At 33.3% G+C, this 20,076-nt stretch overlaps 1 protein-coding gene across 1 annotated transcript; it reads right to left on the reverse strand.

The window, feature by feature from the left end:
* Nucleotides 1-1,478: 1,478 nt before the first annotated feature.
* On the reverse strand, nt 1,479-19,553 carry LOC113864996 (peptidyl-prolyl cis-trans isomerase CYP59). Its single transcript, XM_027499289.1, has 14 exons — nt 19,280-19,553; nt 18,506-18,610; nt 18,256-18,373; nt 16,919-16,969; nt 13,071-13,162; nt 12,867-12,966; nt 10,634-10,756; nt 10,477-10,554; nt 10,309-10,355; nt 10,158-10,213; nt 3,464-3,504; nt 2,678-2,780; nt 2,413-2,545; nt 1,479-2,325 (listed from the first exon to the last, which is right to left on the reverse strand). Exons 1-14 carry the CDS (start codon nt 19,375-19,377, stop codon nt 1,698-1,700), a joined length of 1,773 nt encoding a protein of 590 aa, XP_027355090.1. The 5' UTR covers nt 19,378-19,553; the 3' UTR covers nt 1,479-1,697.
* Nucleotides 19,554-20,076: the final 523 nt, after the last annotated feature.

Here is a 20,076-nt window from a genome sequence, read left to right on the forward strand (position 1 = left end):
TTATTTTCCTTTATCATTTATGGACAAAATGTTAAAATAGTTTGTCGAATAATTTTAATATTGTTTTATATATGATTATTTAAGATATAATTATATTGTTGTAAATCGATCAAGAAAATACTTTTTTTACTTCCATTTGAAATTTTTGCTTATAGAAAAATACTCTCTTAAATTATGTGACATTCCTGTAATCTTTTAATGATATATATTTTTTTATTTTTTTTAATTTAATTAAAATATTTATAGATGACTTATCTGTTTTTGGTTTAGATTTTTATTCTTGTTTAGCTAGCTTAACTCTTATGTTGGAAAGATGTGCAAAAATTAACCTTATTTTGAACTGGAAAAAATATTATAACTATGTTAAAAGGTTGGTCCTGAGTCACAAAGTTTCGGCAAGAATTTAAGATCATTCCTTAAACATTTCTAGAGATTTGAACAATAGAGAAACAAGTAAACTCAAACCCCTTTTAATTTTACTCTACTCTGAAGTCTAAATCAATTTAAATAGAAGAGTTTGGACCATGGATTTTCTAGTCTTTTCTTCTGCAAATATTTCCTTCAGTCCTTACATTGCTGGCCTTACATTATTTTATCCTTAGCAAACCCGTTTGGAAATCCAAAGCACCTTCTTAAGTCAGATCTTTTGTTTAGATGGAAGTACTTAACAGGATTAGCACAAATAAATTGAAGCATATTTGAAGAACTTACCTACAATGAGCTGGCTCGAATGGGTCGGGTAGCACTGCTGGCTCCAGTCTAAAAGATCATAATCTATGTTAAGCAATCATCAACGTAAAGTATAACCTCTCTAGAATTGCTTATAAATTGTCCTCACCCTTTCTGAATACTTGCTTCTTCTTTTTTCATTTGTTTAAGTTTAAAGTTAATTTAACTCGCATGAAAAACCTTCGTATTGAATATCTGAATTAAAATTTTGAAATTAATGAAGATAATTATTTAACAATAAGATAAATTAACTAAAAAATTAATTTATTTTGTAAATTTAATAATGCAATCATTTCTTAAATAAATTATTATGACCCAATATTAATATGTTTAGTGTAAAAAAAAAATCAATATTAATAATTAAATTAATGTATATTTATTCTGAATAATTAGGCAAAAAAGTCTTTTACTTGTGCATCAGTACACAAGTGCACCGTAGCCTGCACTATAATCATCTCAACTCCCTACGTACATTTCAACCATGAAGGAAAAAAAAAGACCAACAGTGCCCGATCTTCCTTCATTACACCTGTCTTGACTGCACTGCACTTTTACCATCTTCCTCCTTTCATTTTTTGTTTATTTTAACGTTCAGCGCACAATATACTGTAGTACACTCTGATTAAAAAAAGCCTGTCGAATTAAGCGCTGGAATAAATTGTAATGTTGTGCACCAAGCGTTGATAATAGATTTTCTAAAGTGATGTAACATGTTTTAACACTCCCTTCCACCAAAAGTTGTAATTTGAGAAAAATTTAAAATCATTGACTTCATTGCCTAATAATCAACATAGAATATTTCAAAAACCAAAACATATCATAATCTTGCTCCACCAGAAAAAAAAAAAAGAAAAAAAAGTAAAAAGGGCATCCATGAAAGCCATTCAAAGAAGAGCCGTCCTTTAATGGCCTATACTTGCATTGACAAAATGTTCTGTGCTTACCATTACGATATAGTGACACAATAATCATCTCCTCTCACCATGATGCCTCCTATGAGGATAATCATCAGATTCAACATCTCGTCTTCTATGTCCACGCTCTTTCTTTCTATGTCTGTAATCCTCATCCTCCCTTCTACGTTTGTAATCGTCATCATCCCTTCTATATTTGTAATCCCCATCATCAGGGCTTCTTTTCCTTCGTCCACTATCTTCAGGTCTCTTCCTGTAATCTCTGTCATTCCTTCTCTCCATACGGCTAGAATCTGTTCTTGTCCTATCATCACGACTAGCTAGCCTTTCTATGTAGCTATCACGGTCGCTTCTTGAGTCACGCTCATCTTTCCACTTGTAATCATCATCTCTATGTCTTCCCATATGGCTATCCCTGTCTTTCTTGTCAGAATGGGAATCCAAATCTCTTGCACCTCTTCCAGATCGTGCTTTGTCATCTACATTTCCCCCATGCCCTTTGCCTCTATCACCATACCTATCTCTGTTGTTTGAGCCTCCCGTCTCCCGATCTCTATGACTCCTATGCTCAAAATTTTCCTTCTTACCTTTTCTCTCAACCAGGTCATCCTTGTCATGCCTTCTGTTGATTACATCTCGCCTTGGACTTTCTGAGTTATCTCCATCATAAACCATTTCATATCTACGCCATGAAATTGTTGTCACTTGTTTGGATAGACATAATCAGAGAGATAGTAAGAGACAGGCACATGCATTCAGAAGTGCATACCTCGCATTATCTTCACCACGTTGGGAGTTATCATCCTTCAAGATGTATTTTGCAGGTTGCTGTCTCATTGGAGCATCTGCAGTGCAATCCTTGGCAATATGATCTGTAGAACCACACTTGAAGCAACCACCACCTGCAGTCATAAATTATTGCATTAAATTAGAGAGAGAAAGGTGCTATTCTTTTCAACCAAACATTGGCATTTAGCACAATGCCACAAAATAAATCAAGCATAAAAACAATTGGTTAATATCTTTGCTCTTACCTTTATCCTTTTGATCTTTCCGCCTGTATTGTGACCAAAGTTTTGCCACACTTTGACTAAAATCCACATGTATCCTTCGGTCATCAATCAAAGCGTTATCCATCTGCAGTTCAAGGGCAATAAAAGAGAACAATGTTTTTTTCTTTTCATACCAAAGCAAAAAAAAAAAAAAAAAATATATATATATATATATATATATATATATATATATAGAGAGAGAGAGAGAAGAATCTTTTCACACTAGTGTAAGTCTAAAAACTCTTACACTCGATCTGAATCTTTCATTTAACTTAGTCAGTAAAATAATAAATTATAATCTGTTAGATATAAGTTAAATGAAAGGCTCAAATCAAGTGTAAGAATTTTTAGACTTATATTAGTGTGAGAAGATCCTGCTCCTATATATATATATATATATAATTAAAAATGCTTGTTTAAACTCATGAATAACAACTCTGCAACATGGAACATCTAAAAACCCAATCCAAATGGAAATAGAGGATAACCCAAAAAGCAAATAAAATAGGTAAGAAAGCAGCCGAAACATTAACAAAATTATCATTATTTGTGGATATAAAATGAAAGATTCCCTAATGGAACAGACACCCTTCAGCAACTTCACCAAGTGTAAACATAGTATATTTAAGCCAACCAAGGATATGGAGAAAAAGAAGACACAAAACTACTAAGTATCCAATATGAATGAAGCAAAACATAAACCTTTACTATCCAGAAATAGAAAGACAAGTCATTTAGTAAAAAGATGCTTCAAAACCTCCAGCATACCTTAAAATAAGCCTGCTCACATGCTTGTTGGTCCTCAAACTCTGTCATAATGAGTAAACATTAGATATTGTTGATGGCATTGATAAAAAAAGAGACCATCCATTTTCCAATTGCAGAGTAGGTTTTATAATATAAACTAAACAAACGGTCACTAATATTAGTAGTTACAACTTCCAAATGAAAACAATAATTACTTGAAGGAAACCAGTATGAAATATTGATAATGGTTGCTCAATTGGTGTGAAGCTCAATTTTAATCGTACAAATGTGCATTAATATTTAATAGAAACAGCTTCAGAAGAATGATATATGGTGGATGCTTCTGTAGTTCTTTAGGCCATTTGGATGGAGTGGAATACTATATATATATATATAGGGGACATTTCAAGTTAAAAGTGAGAAGTGAGAGACATTAATAATAGTCATTGGCAAGAGAGAGAAGAAAGTGGATAGTGGGGTAGCAACATCAAATCTAAGCTCTTTATTTTGATTCAATGGCCATTATTAAAGTCTCTCGCCTCTCATAATAACAAACTCCTCTCACTTGAAATGCTCCCTATATATATATATATATATATATATATATATATACTTATTCCTTTATTTTAGTTGTATTCAGATGTCTCACATCAACTAGTAACAGGTGTGTATTTAACATAATATTCAAGCATAAATCAATACCCAAAAGCTTGCTAATCATGCATTTCATTTAGATTTAGCCTTCATTTTCTTTAATTAATTCAGATAACTACTGCATTGTGTTTCATGTGTAAATGAAGAGTTAAAGAGATTTGGGAAGCAATTTGAGGTTGAAAAGATAGGAATTTGGACCTCCAAAAGAGTCAGGGGGTGCTAGTGAAGTTGCCCATAGTTATGGTCAAAGTACATGAAATAAAATCAGAAATAAGGTCTAGAGAAGTCAGGCCATGGAAGCTAGTGAAGTTGCCCATAGTTATGGTCAAAGTCCGTGAAATAAAATCAGAAATAAGGTCTAGAGAAGTCAGGCCATGGAAATTCCCATGGCCAAGGATCAGGTGACAGCAACATGATTTCCATGTTTTTATCAGCTTTTAAAGTGTTATAAAAAGGGTTTTTAATGCCGAAGTATAAATAGAAAAGTTAGGAGGCAAAATAAGGGCTCCATTTCAGACATTCCTGGAGTTAAAAGCTGGAAAAAAATCCAAAGAGCAACCCAGAAAGATTGAAGTGACAGTGAAGGCTTTTTGGGGTAGGATTCTGAAAGGATTACTACAAGATTGCAAGAGAAACATACCTAAAAGGGTAGAGATTTGATTGCTTTCTTGTTTCTACTCTCATCTTCTGTTGTTCTTGTTTTCTTTAGTCATGTCTAGGTTTATTCTATTGGTTTGCAATGATAAATGAATAGTAATCCTACTCTAGGGTTTGGGAGTGGCCCAAATTACGAATGATGGACATTGTAATGAATTCTTAATGATCTATTGTTAATTTTGATGTCTTGATTCAGTTCTTGGTATTCTTAATGCTTGTAAATTTGTTAGGCCCCTTATTTACATGAATTTAGATGTTAAAGAAAGGACCAAAAGGTGAACCTTACTATTGGAACTCCCAAAATTGAACCTAAGATTCAAGACTATAAAAGTAGGCTAGGTTTCTTGAGGAATTACTGTATCGCCAAAGAACTTAATGGGTGCAATTGGATTTAATTACGAAAGTAAGAGTTAATCTAATTCATAGTAGTCAATCTCGGATAGTGGCATGGAGCAGCCAACCTCAAAAATGCTATAGTGGGAATAGCAGTAGAAGGATGACTGTGATTCTGAAGTTTTAATACACACATATACATGCTGAAAAATATAAAATTAACATACATATTTGGAGTAAAACAAAAAATGAAAACTCAAATCAGAGAAGGAAATCAAAAAATAGAAAAAAAAATGTTCAATCACCGGAAAATGTGCAGGTTTTCTGAAAAGTTCTCCAAAGATGTAAAAGATGACCAGAAAGTGTTTGGATGACGTCGGAAACTTTGCTGAACTTGAAGAAGATGACTCAAAACAATCTGGATCACATTGAAGGCTTCATCGGAGATGAGGAAAATGACCGGAGAACATCCCTGTCACGTCAAAAGCCTTGCCAAAGATGAAGGCCACCAGAAGCAATGGAAACATAGAGAAAATAGATGAAATGAGAGGAAAAGCTGAGAGATGAAATGAGAAGCTAGGGCTCGCAAAAGAGGGAGGGAGAAGATTAGAAAATAAGGGGGCAAAATCTCAAGGTTTCCCCCCTTAAAAGTTGCACAACATTAAAAAACATAGTGCAAGTTCAGAGTTTCAAAGAGGATAGAATAGCAGTCGAGACAGCCGCAATTTCTGCCATTTTTTACTGCTATTCACGGCGCAACAGCCGCTCCTCTGAACTTCAATGCTATTGGGTATCCATAGAAGCGCCCACACCACTCCGTTCCACTATGATAGCGGCTGCTATGCCCACTATTGACTACTATAATTTAATTAAATACATTGTTGCATTTTAAGAGAAAATAATAATCACTTTATTCGCCTTCAAGACCATAACAAAAGATCTAATTTAGTTAAGTTTGTTAATCTTAATTAGCAGTGAAACTAATCCCTAAAAGTTTGTTAAAATTTGAATTTTTTAATTTAAAGTAATTGTGTTTTTAATCCTTTTTGTCTTTTTCTACCTTCTTTCTATTTAAGTTTGTCAATTGGTTGCATTTAGATAATAAGGTTGCAGTTAATTGATATTTAATAGAGCAATCCTTGTGAATATGATATTCTTATACTACTTGACAACAACTTTGTACCTGTAGTCAATGTTATAAACTCAGACCGATTATTGACTTGGTCTAATTACTTGGTTAATGGTTCAATCAGTAGGTCATTAGTTAAATATTATACATCGTATACATATTAGCAAAGCCTTGCCTTCAAGTCATCTTTTGAAGTTGATTTATGAGAAAGAATTGATTGCATTAGTGCTTGCTATTCAACATTGGTGCCACTTCTTATTGGGGAGGGATTTTGTTGTTTATACTGATCAAAGAAGTCTCAAGCACATCAACATGTGGTTTCTGCTGATCAATTATTAGGATTTCATTTTGAAGAAGTATACAACCAGGTAGAGAGAACAAGGCCACTGATGCCCTGTCTCGACTGCATGATGAGGGACAATATAATGCGTTGGTGTCCTCTATTTGGGAGCAAAGCAAGGAGATTCAAGAGGTCGTGCAAAGGGATCCTGTCCTACAAAAACTTATTTCTGATATTCAGCATTGTCCTGATTCTAGACCAAGTTATTCAATGCAACATGGCGTTTTATTATCATGGAAGATTGGTTTTACCTGCAAATTCCATTTATATTCCTCTTCTATTACATGAATTTCATTCTTCTCCTACTGTTAGTCATTCAGGATTCTTAAGAACATACAGGAGACTGGCTAACAATTTGTATTGGATCAGAATGAAGAAATGAATTCAGCAATTTGTTCACTCTTGTGACACTTGTCAATGTCAGAAATATGAAGCCTCTTCTCCCAAGGGTTTACTGCAGCCGCTCTCTATTCCCACTCAGTTTGGGAAGATATCTCTATGGATTTTATCACTGGATTTCCAAAGTCCAAAGGTTATGATGCAGTATTAGTTGTGGTGGATAGACTGTCCAAGTATGGACACTATCTTGTTAATGCATCCTTATACTGCTAAGAAGATAGCTAAGGTTTTTGCAAAGGAGATTCCGTTACATGGCATACCCTTGTCTATTTTGAGTGATCATGATCCCATCTTTATCAGTGTTTTTTGGCAGGAATTATTTTCTCTGCAAGGCACTAAGTTGCGGATGATTTCTTCCTTATCATCCACAGTTGGATGGGCAACCAAAGGTGGTAAATCAATGTTTGGAATCATATCTTCGTTGCTTTGGTTGTGAGAAACTCAGAAATTGGTCCCTTTGGGTGTCTTGGGCAGAGTTAAGGTACCACTTATCACTCCTCCATTTGAAACGCTCTATGGTCATAAGCCTCCTACTGTTGTCAGGTATGGTGACGGAGGATCACGAGTACAAGCAGTGACACAAGTGCAAATGAAACATTTTGCTGACAAGAAATGGCAAATGCAGAATTTTTCTATTGGAGAGTGGGTATTCTTGAAGCTCTGTCCTCATAGGCAGCACTCAATTGCTCAACACATTCATAAAAAGTTGGCTGCTCACTATTTTGGGCCCTATCAGGTCATTGAGCTCTTGGGAGAAGTGTCTTATCAGTTGAAACTTCCTATGGATTTGAAGGTGCATCCTGTTTTTCATGTTTCACAATTGAAAAAGGCTGTGGGAAATTAAGAGGTTGATGCTACTCTTCTTCATGACCTTGGGGTTGAGGATACAATTGAGCCTTATTCTATTTTGGCCAGTAGAGTCATTTCTAACAAAGGCCAGCAGAAACTCCAATACTTGGTGCATTGGTAAGATATGTCAGCAGAGGATGCCACGTGAGAAGATGAATTTCTTCATAAGAGTCAATTGCCTGATTTCTGAGTATGGGCAAGTGAGGACAACGTTGTTGATTCAGCACTGGCTATTGATAGGTCCAATCAGTCTATGGATGAGTTTGTGTATTGGCCAGGCCCAAGGTCTAGAAGGTGTATACTAGAAGAAAGGCACAGGAGGATGAGAATGTCAACGTGGCAAAAGTTAGTTAGGAGAATTTGTTAGAATATTTGGAGGTATATAGGGTGGGGGAATAGCATGATAGAGCAGACTTTTCTGTTAGTGGGTTATTGGCACAGTAAGGGACCTTGCTGTGATTGCAGGTTGTTTCGGAGCTTTTGGTCTGGTGAATTTGCAAAATACTGTTGCTTGATCTTTGAGTTCAGTTTTGGCTCTTTATTTGGATTTGAATTTGATTCAGTTAATTGAGTTCCTATCACAGTGGTTATGCGTTAGTTCTTCTACATGCCATGGTCAACAAGGCAGTCCTTGAAGCTTAAGTAAATTATTTCTTGAAGTTGGGCACTATGCACCTATACTAACAAAAAAAGTTTAAAATTTATCACCCACTGGTTCAGTTTAAATCGGTCAAGTTACTTGTTTGATAGCATGGCCGATCCGATTAAGAACTTGTACCGCTTACATGACCAGTTTCCAAACCAACCAGTTCAACCGACCGATTTGAGCCGAGTTTAAGGACACTACTTGTAGTCATATTAGCTAGTAATACGGTTAAAATACTTCTTATAAAGCTTAAGCAACCCTCCCCTGTAGAGCTAAATTTTTGGAGTGTTAAGGTAGGAGTTGTTTGGTTTCAGGAAATGATTTTTGTTTTCATTTTCTAGTTTCACTGTTTCCTGTACAAATCTTAGAAAACAAGAAACAAAATAAAAACAAGGTGACAGATGGGTAATTAAAAGTGAAAATAGGAAATGAAAACAAGAAATGTTTCCAAAAACCAAACAGGCCCCTAGTCTTTTGTGTTGGTGTCAAAGCCCATCCAGTTTGAACGTTGAACACCCATAAATTTCTAGTCGCAGACTGCATGTGCATTCTTAGGCATAAGGTGTGTGTATTAAGATGTCTCACATTGGTTAAGAATATGACTAAAATACATCTTATAAGGTTTGAATAACCCTCCTCCTATGAGTTAGCTTTTGAAAGTGAATTAAGTTTAATTTTCTAATAACTTCTATTAACAATTATTTATCATGGAATAATTATTGTGAATAATATAATAATAACCACCATTTCTTCCTAAATATGCATGAAACTATATCAGGTGAGTATACATTTAGGTAAAAATCTTGCAGATGATAGTTTTCCTTGAAAAAAAATTATTCAGAGGTCCCATGTCAACAACTAGGTAGAAGGGGCAAAATGTCAGAATTTATGATACCAAATATTAACCAAACACCAACAGAAATTGAATAATCTTTGTTAAATAGGACTTAAGTAGACTGGAAGATCATGATATATATTTCAGAACTACTCCGAAGATGTCTTAATAAGATAAATGATCAATAATTATGCTATTACTTTTTAAATTCATGATGGAACTGAAATCTGTAATCTGGAGATCATTTCACAAAAGAGAAAAAAAAATAGAGTTTTTCATTAATATATTGATAAAAGATGAAATTCATTAAGAACAAATTAATTTACAAAGAGAAAGAAGGACAAGGAATAATAAAAGAATATAGCAGAACAAAAAGAAAGGAAAAAGAAAATTAGCAGAGTAACCTAGCAATTCTTCATAACAAGTAAAAGCCAAACACCTAATCTTATCCCAAGCTGAGCATGTAGCATGGGAACAACCTTAACAATACAGGTCACGCTCCAACCAAATGCACCATACTACCAAAGTGTTACACAATTAGATTTGGTATATAATACATGTGTGAGCCTGTGCTGGTATGTTAGTGTGTGTATGGCTGTATGCATACACACTAAAAGGGATGAGGAAAAAGATATACAAACAAAACGAAACTTGACTCAAACAAAAATCTAATTAGTGGTTACATGTGTTCAGTATATCCACAATTTAGAAATAGAAAAAGAAATCAGGATCATTGTATTGTAGCACTTTCAACCAGGAATGACATCAGAGGGAATAAAAGCTAGATTTTTCAATGAAAAAATAAGAACCATTTGAACACAATTAAAGTTGTACAAATCTAACATAAATGACAAAAAAGAGATGCATACTAACCTATGAAAGCATAGCATAAACTGTCACCAGTCTTATGATCACGGATGATTTCAGCCCTATCATTAAAAATTTTGGGTAAGAAATGAACAATATGATAATACTAATAGTAGATGAGTTGATGTCTTGACAAGTCAACTGTAATATTACTCACGATGATACAGTTCCAAAGCGTGAAAATATTGTATGCAAGTCATCGTCCTAAAGTTTAAGAAAAATGGTTAGCAGCTAAAAAAGTACGGATTGCTACCATGGTAGAAATCAGGGGGAAAAGAGGACATGATAACCACAGATTGACAACATAGCAAAAAAGATCACTTACCTCAGTAACTGGGTTTAATTTACACACAAATAATACATTGTCTGGAGGCTTAATCTCAGCATCAGGAATATCCCCAATCTAAAATAAGCGAGAAAAGGATTATGGATGGGATCACAGTTACACGTGAAGTACTAAAATTTTTAGATATCATACTTACACTCTCAAGTACAACTGCCCTAGAATGTGCTTCCTTTGCTCTAATAACCTCCTGAAGTTCTGCTGGGTTTAATTGTTCATCCATGGGCACCCAATCATCTTCAAGTCGCACTTCATCATCAACCTAGTAAAGTTGAATTAAGTCATGACTTTGAAGTTTGAAAAGGTATGATTACTGAACTGTAAAGTTGAATTATTTATTATAATGCTTGAATGGATAAATATACCAAGGGCCCATTGGGAGAAAATGATGGGATAACTTATCATATTCTATTATATTCCTAATGTTTGTTGAATTAATAGAATTGATAATTTATCCTTTTGAGTTATCCTATCCTATCCTAATAGTTCAAACTCTTATCTTGAGGAAGGTGGAGGGCTAGGAATTAATATTATATGAATGTTATTTTTAATCAAAAAATATTTACTCATTTAATAAAATGTAATTGTATATATATATTTCTATGAGATATTCAAAAGTTCATTTTAAAAATTATATTGTGAAAAAAAAGGTAATTTTTTCATTTCAATATAATTTATATCTTCTTGTATTATTTTTTGTTCATTTTAAACATTGGATAAGATTATATATATTATCTGCTTTATTATCCTAATGTGCATCATCAAACATAAGATAATAATCATCATATTCTTATCGAACTTTCATATCATATCATTACCTATCTGCTCATGTCTACCAAATGAGCTCTAAAGGCATAACAATTAAAACCCAATATATACTCATCTATAGCCATACAGTGACAAGTAGAAAAACTTTAAGTTGCAATCACAAGAATCCAGTCATTAGGTAATAAAGCTTGGTCTTTATGCCAAGCTTTTTTTTATAGAAAAATAAAATTTATTTACGATGGAAGATGAATCACAAAAAATTGGGGGAGGATGAGATATTGTCCTGAACTAAGAAATAATAACACTGAAATTAAACAAATACATCAATGCAAAATTGTTAGAATAGTGTGTGGCTTATGTATCACGATAGAATACATTCAATATTCTCAGGAATTAGTGTTCATGAAGTTGCACCCATTTACTCCTTAGTCTGGAAAACAATCCACATTTAGTCTATTAAGAGTCTACATATAGATGTTTTACACACTGCATTTGAATGGAATGAAAAAACTTTTATCCAGATATTACTCTCTAAATTTTCTTATATCGATTATTCTATTTCTCTTTTCTTACCCCTCTAACCAACAACCACAAAGTTTTATCTCACTAGATGAGGTTGGCTACATAAATCACATGACACCATTAGACTTGGTCAAAAAACAAATTTTCAAATGTACTATTTACCATGACATCCCTTTTAATGATTTTCTGCTTTGCACATATCCAAATCATCTTAACCGAGTTTTTGTCATCTCCTCAATCGGTGTTACTTCAATCTCTCCTAGTATATAATCATTTCTTATCCTACCCTTTATGCTTACAAAATCTCCAATTTCTATGCATATCTATGGAGGAAACAAACTGAGAAAGATGAAAAGAATGCTAAAGTGAGGCCAAAAATACAATATTATCCTATAAAATATCTATTGACAATGACTATTAATTGAAAATTACAAGAATTACCAAGTACAAATTACACCATAAACAGCACCATAGGACAAATGTCATGCCAAGTACTTTACTATCATACAAACTCTAAAGCAGCAAGTAGTAATGATAGGTCAATGTAAGGATCCATATATCATAAGTCTCAGGCAACGTGAAGATCAGTTGGTGTATCCGGTTGATGATAGAGAATAGCCAACAGCACTATAAGTAGTGTGAGTGAGAGTCCCATATTGAATAGAAATAAACAAGTTCAAGAAAATGTAAGTGGCAAGGGCTTGTACACCTAATGCCTTATGGTTTTGGATTAAAATGAGGTGGTGTGTCAAGACCATTATTATGGTCCTTCAATTTGACTTTAATAGCCATTGATGAAATGTCCCTCCATTTGAACTCCCCTTGATATGACCAAAGTGGTCTCTAGTGTTAGATTCTTAGTAGCTAATTCTTCTAATAAACCTTGACCAACCTCAAAGTGGTCTAGTGTTAGATTCTTGCACATTATCCACACTTCAAGACCAAAGGGTGCATGTTAAAATATATAAAATGAGAATATTCATGCATCTTCACTAAAAGACCATGCAATAATAACAAGTAACCCATGAGAAAATTTGACACAGTTTCAAGCAATGATATACAATGTTGTAATCAACCATTACCTCATTTTTAGGTTTTCCTTCAGGAGAAGCTTCAGGAATGAACTCAGCTAGCTGAGGAGGATCATCATAAGGATCCTCTAGGACATATGTGTGCTTGATTCTGTTCAAGTAATTCAAGAAGATCAACACATTACATTTGTCTCAAGAAGACAAATTCGACATTTTTCAATCCTCATTTTACAGTAGAGAACAATGAGTATAAACCGGATATTTTTATATGGTCTGCCCTTCTCATCCACATAAGCCTCATTTATTCTAGTTAATGTCTCAAATCCTTCAGCCACCTCACCAAAAACCTGTAATAATGAACAAATGTCAGAACGCAAAGAAATAACTTCCATGGAACAATAGTGTCAAATGAGAGTAAATACTTCAATAGAATTCAGTAATCGCTCAAGCTCAATACATTCTCAGACCCCAACAATTGCTCTTCCTTCACTTCTGTTGGCCTAGAACATGCCTTTTTTTAAATAATCATTCACTAGGAAAAGCACAAAATTAGAATGCTTTTCATCATCTCACACATTAGTCCCTCACTGACGCCTCAAGAAAAACAAACAATCTGTCAGGTCTTTTCAAAAAGCAGTAAGGATCATAGTAGTCAATCCTAAATAATGGTGCACAACAACTGCTTCCAAAACTGCTGTAATGGTATAGCAAATAACAGACAGCCCCTGCTATAGAAAGGATAGCAGATATGATGCAAATAATATACATAATGCACACATATAAATGCTCATAACTCAAAAGTATTCAATATTTAATATATATATTGAGACACTCAGTTTTGTCTTTCTGTTTATTTAAATTAGGACTTTTCACAGTAATGAACAATACTACAACAAGAATCAAGTTTTATCTCACTAACTGAGATCAGCTACATGAATCACACAACGCCATTGAACTTGACTAAAAATCAAATTTTCATAAATCGAATTAATCAAAAGGTCTCTTTTAATAACTTCGTCAACGGTTCTTTTGGGTAAGGTAGTTAAAATCGGAATTTTACTTTAAATCGTAAAGGAGAGTGAAAATCATAAATCATAAAATCGTAAATCGACTCGTAAGATTTTATAAAATTCATATATATGATATAAATTTATATTATTCATATAAAATATCATAAATTAAGGAAAAAAACATTCAAGTCAGTAAAAGCACTTAGACAAAGTAACACTCACAAATCATAATTTATTCCATAAGAATGTAATGCATTAACGTGAGTAAAAAATAGACCAGAACAGAAAAGATGCAAGAATAGCAGCATTAGACTTGAACTCAGAGCAGTAGCACACTGCTGAGTTTAATTGCAGACAAGGCTGCACGGACTAGGAGAACTGTTGAATTTTGACAACAATGTTAGGGTTCAAAGCAGCTAGAGGCAAATTGGATTCTATAAAAAGGAGGTATATGAAAGAGGCATTAACTATGATAGGGTTCAACAAAAGAGGCTTTGCGAGAATTTTCAAAATCGAAGTGAAATTGTGAAATCCCACGATTTGAGGGATTATACGATTCAAATCATTTTACAACGATTTTACTCAACCAGGATTTTATCCACGATTTAAATCGATGAGACTTCCAAAATCATAAAATCGTAAGATTTTATGATTCAAATCGGGATTTTAACTACCTTGCTTTTAGGCCTCCCTCAACTCCTTTTTATTGGATTAAGAGTCATGCAATCTACTATCCTTACTAGCACCTCCAAAGGTTTTCTCTGCACATGACCAAACTACTTTAAACGATTTTCAACCATCTTATCCACTATAGGTGCTAATCCAATGTTCTCTAATGAACAACACTAGAAGTCACATTTTTAAGAAAACTAGAACTACTACTTGTCAACATCATTTAAACAATTAGTTTATGTACATCTAGACTTTTCAAAATTTCAACAGTGATTGTTGATAATTTCTTACACCCAACCCTACTAATTTATATTAGTAACTATTTTTTCTTTTTCTAACCTATTATAGTTTATATTCCATTGACGTAATGGAGAGCAACATTCAAGGGGAACAGCATCTCTACAATGAAAAACCCAACAGTCATTGTAGGCATATCATACAGAAGTTGCAAATTAGTGACACAGAATGAGTTAAACCTTTGGTAAAAGATCATCTGGGTGGTACAATTGTAATTCCACCCCGATACAAACCGGTAAAGATAACAAGGAATTTAAAAAGAAAAGAGGAAAAGAAGCAGATATTACTTGATATAAGGAAAAAACAGTAGAATGAGTACTACTGTCCAAACTAGGCTCCTACAGAGAGCTAGTGCCCTCCCTCCATAACTAACTTCTTTATTTCCTAAAGATACCCTCTCTCACACACACACCCCGCTACTATAACAGACTCCTTCCTTAGTTAACCACTTACGCCTCTTTTTGCCACGTCACCCTCCTTGCCTATACATTTCTTCTTTCTTCTAGTGTAAACCTTCCATAGTGTGGGTTTGGCCCCATTTGAGCCCATATCCTCACCCATAGCCCTAACACACCCTTCTCCCAGAAACTCAAAGGAATGTAGTAGGAAATTGGTTCCTCAAGGTTGTTAGAACCCATCTAAAATTTCATATAATAAGATCAACAAAGACAAAAAGAGTGAATATAATTATAAATTAATTTTGTAATGAAACTAAACATTAAAATAAAGAATCTCATTCAAAAAGAATATAATCAATAACACATTAGGAATGAATGCTGGTTCAATTATTAGATTTTTAACTTTGCTGACATGCTAAGAAATGGGACTTGAGATTCACATCGAAAGTATGTGCTTTTAATGAGTTTATAAGGCCTTGAACTTTTCAACTACAATGGTTAGCTTTTGTAGTATGATTATCCTAAGCACAGTAGTTAGTATCGCACAAAATGCGATACAAATCTACCAATTCGATACGAATCCTTGCGGCAACGATACAAATCAAGATATGTATCGTTTTGAATCCAAAATCAATTTTACAAATCGCATGAATTGATCGATTTGGTGCTGAGATGTGATTCCGTGGGTGGCGCACAATTCATCTTGCAAACCAGGTCACGCAAAAAGTGGGTCAGGTCAGCGTGACCCGGTACAGTAAAAACCCTAAAAAATCTTCTTCTTTTTTTTTACAAAAAAGTCAATTTTTACCTTAGATTGTTTATGTTGGTAAACCCACTATGTAATATTAAAAGAAAACCCTGTTTTCTCATTCCCACTCTTTCCTTTTCTCTTTTCCCCACGTACACAGTTCAATGTGCATGCTATTCCTATTGCAATTTTTACCTTAAATTGTTTATGTTGGTAAACCCACTATGTAATTTTAAAAGAAAACCCTGTTTTCTCATTCCCACTCTTTCCTTTTCTCTTTCCTCCACGTACACATTATTGTGATTTTTCTCATTATTGTGATTTTTCTCACAACTTCCCACTTCCTATTCAATATTTCTGGTGGTCCCCTCTCCCTCTGCCATGGTTCCTTTTTTTTTTTTTTTATTTGGCTTCTCCTCTCTTTTCTACTTACTATTTGCTGTTTGCATTGTTGTCATTAGTGTGAATCTTAATTTGCTTACAAGTGTATATCACATTGTTAGTGATATATTATTTACTTTAAAATATTAATATATAGATTTTTTATGTTACAATGCTCTTATATTTATGTTTTTTATGTTTTAAATTATTGATCTTGAATCTTACGATTCAAAATACAACTTGATTCACGATTCAAAAAATAGGTCATACGATTCACAATTTAAATCCCGATTTAACTACCTTGATCCTAAGGTTCTTATAAATGATAAGCATGTTAACTTTGTAAAACACAAAATGCTTAAAAGTATTCCTCAAATATTGTCATTATTAAATTTTAAAATTGAATGCTCTGTAATTTATTCCTTTGTAATGACTACATAAAAAATTAAATCTATAATGGGCAGAAGAAGTGAAATTAGCAAAGGTCAATTATATTTATATCCAAATCCAGAAAAAGTAAATATATCAGTGTAATCAACATAATGATGCACACAGACCCAATGAAACAATTAAAGCAAGGATGCATAGAATACTTACAGTGTGCTTCCCATCAAGGTAATCAAGGTCATCACGCAGAGAGATATAAAACTGAAAACAGAAACAAAATAGTAACATAATTATCAATCCCAGATAGTGATGCATAGTGAACAGCTCTAAAAACACTAGAGTGGGATAGTGGGATGGCCACTATTTTAAATATTATAATACAAAGTAATTTATACTACACATAATACTAAAAAAAAATAACTCCATGATAAATAATAAGTCACAGTTGACACACAACTATCACCATCAATCCAGAAGCAATAAGAACACACAATCACCATCAATCCAGGAGCAATAAGAACAGATTGATGGTGATAGTGTGTGTCAGCTGTGACTTATTATTTATCATGGACCTGTTGTTCCCCAAAACTTAACAATTTTCCCATTTGATCCTCCACTATTAATTTTTTACAAATAAGTCTCCCAGAAATTGTTTTTCTTTTCCACACAGTCACTATTACTAATTGTTACTTTTTTCTAGTATGTAGTGATGTAACATCCAACTTGACATATAATATGACAGAGTTGATGCAATTGTTGATGTGGCATCTATACTTTCATGCCCTTCATATTTCCAAATCTCAATTCCAAAAGTCCTAACTTTATAACTTAAAATTTCATTAAAAAAATATGAAAGATGTGATGTTATGAATAACACATCTCGTTTATTTATGTTTGAGTCAAATTATATGAGCCAACTTAAATGTTATATAAACAAATAATGAAACAACTTAACAAATTACTAATAGAGGGACCAAATGGGAATGAAAAACAATTTTCAAGGGAGTAGATTGAAAAAAATATAAAAGGAGAGACCAGAAGGAAAAATTAGAAAGATTTTAAAGACCAAAACCTTATTTAAGCCAGGAACATAACACACCATATGAAAATTAGCAGAATGTGAACAGGGAACTCTAAAGAAAGAAGAAAAAACAAAACACAAAAAAAAAAATAGTCCTGTAAAGTGTGAGGAACAGAGGTCAAAACAGAGATAACTTGTGTGAATGGTCAATGAAGAAGGGTTTCAAACCCTAATATATTTCTAAAGCAAAAAATGCATTAGAAAATGGGTGAGAAATCACAATTTTACCAAAAGAAGTCCTAAACAACATTTTTTCAGTGGTAAAATGGGATTTTGAAGCTTATATTATGGTACCAGTATAGTGCACAAAAAACTGCCATTGAGGCTTCAATAGCTGCTATTGGAAACTGCTCCACTACTCCACTATAGCGAGCCAATAGTAATTGAAAACTTATTTCATGTAATCTGTCAACTACTCTGAAATAACAGGAAAGCAATGATGAACTTGCCCCAAAACATGTCATACCTGTGAAGCATTCAGATTCTCTCCAGCACTTGCCATGGCAACTGTTCCAGTCATAGAATGCTTCAGATCAATATGAATTTCATCACTGAAAAACCGAGCTTGATCACCATAAAGAAACCTGAAAAAGAGGAAGTCATTGCAAGAAATGAGAACACAGCATCAGAAACTACATGGTTAAAAAGACTAAACAAAAGTGGAACCAATGAATGTTAGACAGTAACTAAATGCACAAGCAGTTTCAGTTACATACTTGTAAACAGAATCACCACCAGTTCCAGTTCCAGTTGGATCACCAGTCTGGGCAGTAAAATCCTTTTGAACAGTGTGAAATAGACATCCGTTATAGTACTTAATCCTGGCTCCACAATACCAAAACAAAAAAGGGACATGTTAAGATATAATGATTTGGTAAATAAGGGCATATTATGATTTGAACAAAACACCCATAGACCTAGCCATGGGAGGAGGTTGCCCAAGCTTTTGGGCAAAACAATACATAATAATCATTCTGAAATTTGAGTTTGGGCAAAACTCAACCCCAAAAGCTAGCTCATGGGAGGAGGTTGCCCAAGCTTTTATAAAGAGCATACTGGCCATAGACCTAGCCAACGAGGGACATCTTAACACACACCCCTAATGTCTAGTGCATTGAAAAAATTATGGGATTATTCCTAGCATTTCTCTAGACTAAAACACAGAGGGAGAGTTTGCATTTCTCTAGATTAAAACTATGGGTTATTTATTCAAAAGAAGTTCAGAGCAACAGAGAGTATATTGTAATTTTGAACAAGCATCCACATATGCAGATAGCATGACAGTGCATTAAAAAATTAACAGAACAAAATCAAAAAGCAAGTTCAGAGCAAGAGATAACAAGTTACGACGATGAACAAACATTCACAACATTAAATTGCGTTTTCCTTTTAGAAGTATCAAGAACACTGTGAAATGCCGAGTGATAACAAAATTGAAAAGTTGTAACGAAAGAGGTTAATCGTAGAGGGTTTGGGAATTGGGGACTAACTTGCAAAGCTTCAAGAAATTTTTGCAGGTCAAAGGGCATTTGTCGGTGTGCAAATCAATGACAAGGTCCCCTAAGCTCGTTACGATCAACACCGACATCTTGTTGCGAACAACTGAAGAACAACGCACTCACGAGTTCGGGCTCCGAATCAACCAGCTGAAACCAGAACCCTTTCTCTCCTCTGTTGTCTGAAGAGGCAGTTTATGCTCTTGTTGGGAGATGAGAGACAGCCAGCAGAAGAGCGAGGTTTATGTACATTCAAATTTCCGACTATGTATATTTTTTTGGTAAAATATATATAAATACATACACATGGTTTTTTTTTACATTGTAAGCATTCGCTTTTTAATAATTTTTTGATAGCTATTTATTTAAAATTTGTAATTTTTATTTATATTTTATTAAACTTTTGATAAAAAAAATCGTTGGATTATTTATATCTAATATAAAAATATTAAGAGATATTTAAAGATAAATGATAACAACTAGTTTAGTAGTATGTGTAATGAACTAATATTTTATTTTAAAACAAATATATATTGTTTAATTATTAAAGTATAAATTTTATATTTAGTAATAATTATATATAGTAAAATTATTTTAATAGATAATATTTTTAAAACTTAACTTTTAAACTAATATTATGCTGATAAAAATTTAATAAAATTAATATATATATATATATATATATATATTAATTATTAAAATTTAATTATTTTAAAATAAGTTTTATATATATATATATATATATATATATATATATATATTAATAGTTATGAAATTGAGAAGTGAAACTT

This window comes from Abrus precatorius, unplaced genomic scaffold, assembly GCF_003935025.1.
Source record: "Abrus precatorius isolate BTA unplaced genomic scaffold, Abrus_2018 Scaffold4, whole genome shotgun sequence".
NCBI classification, from domain to species: Eukaryota; Viridiplantae; Streptophyta; class Magnoliopsida; order Fabales; family Fabaceae; genus Abrus; species Abrus precatorius.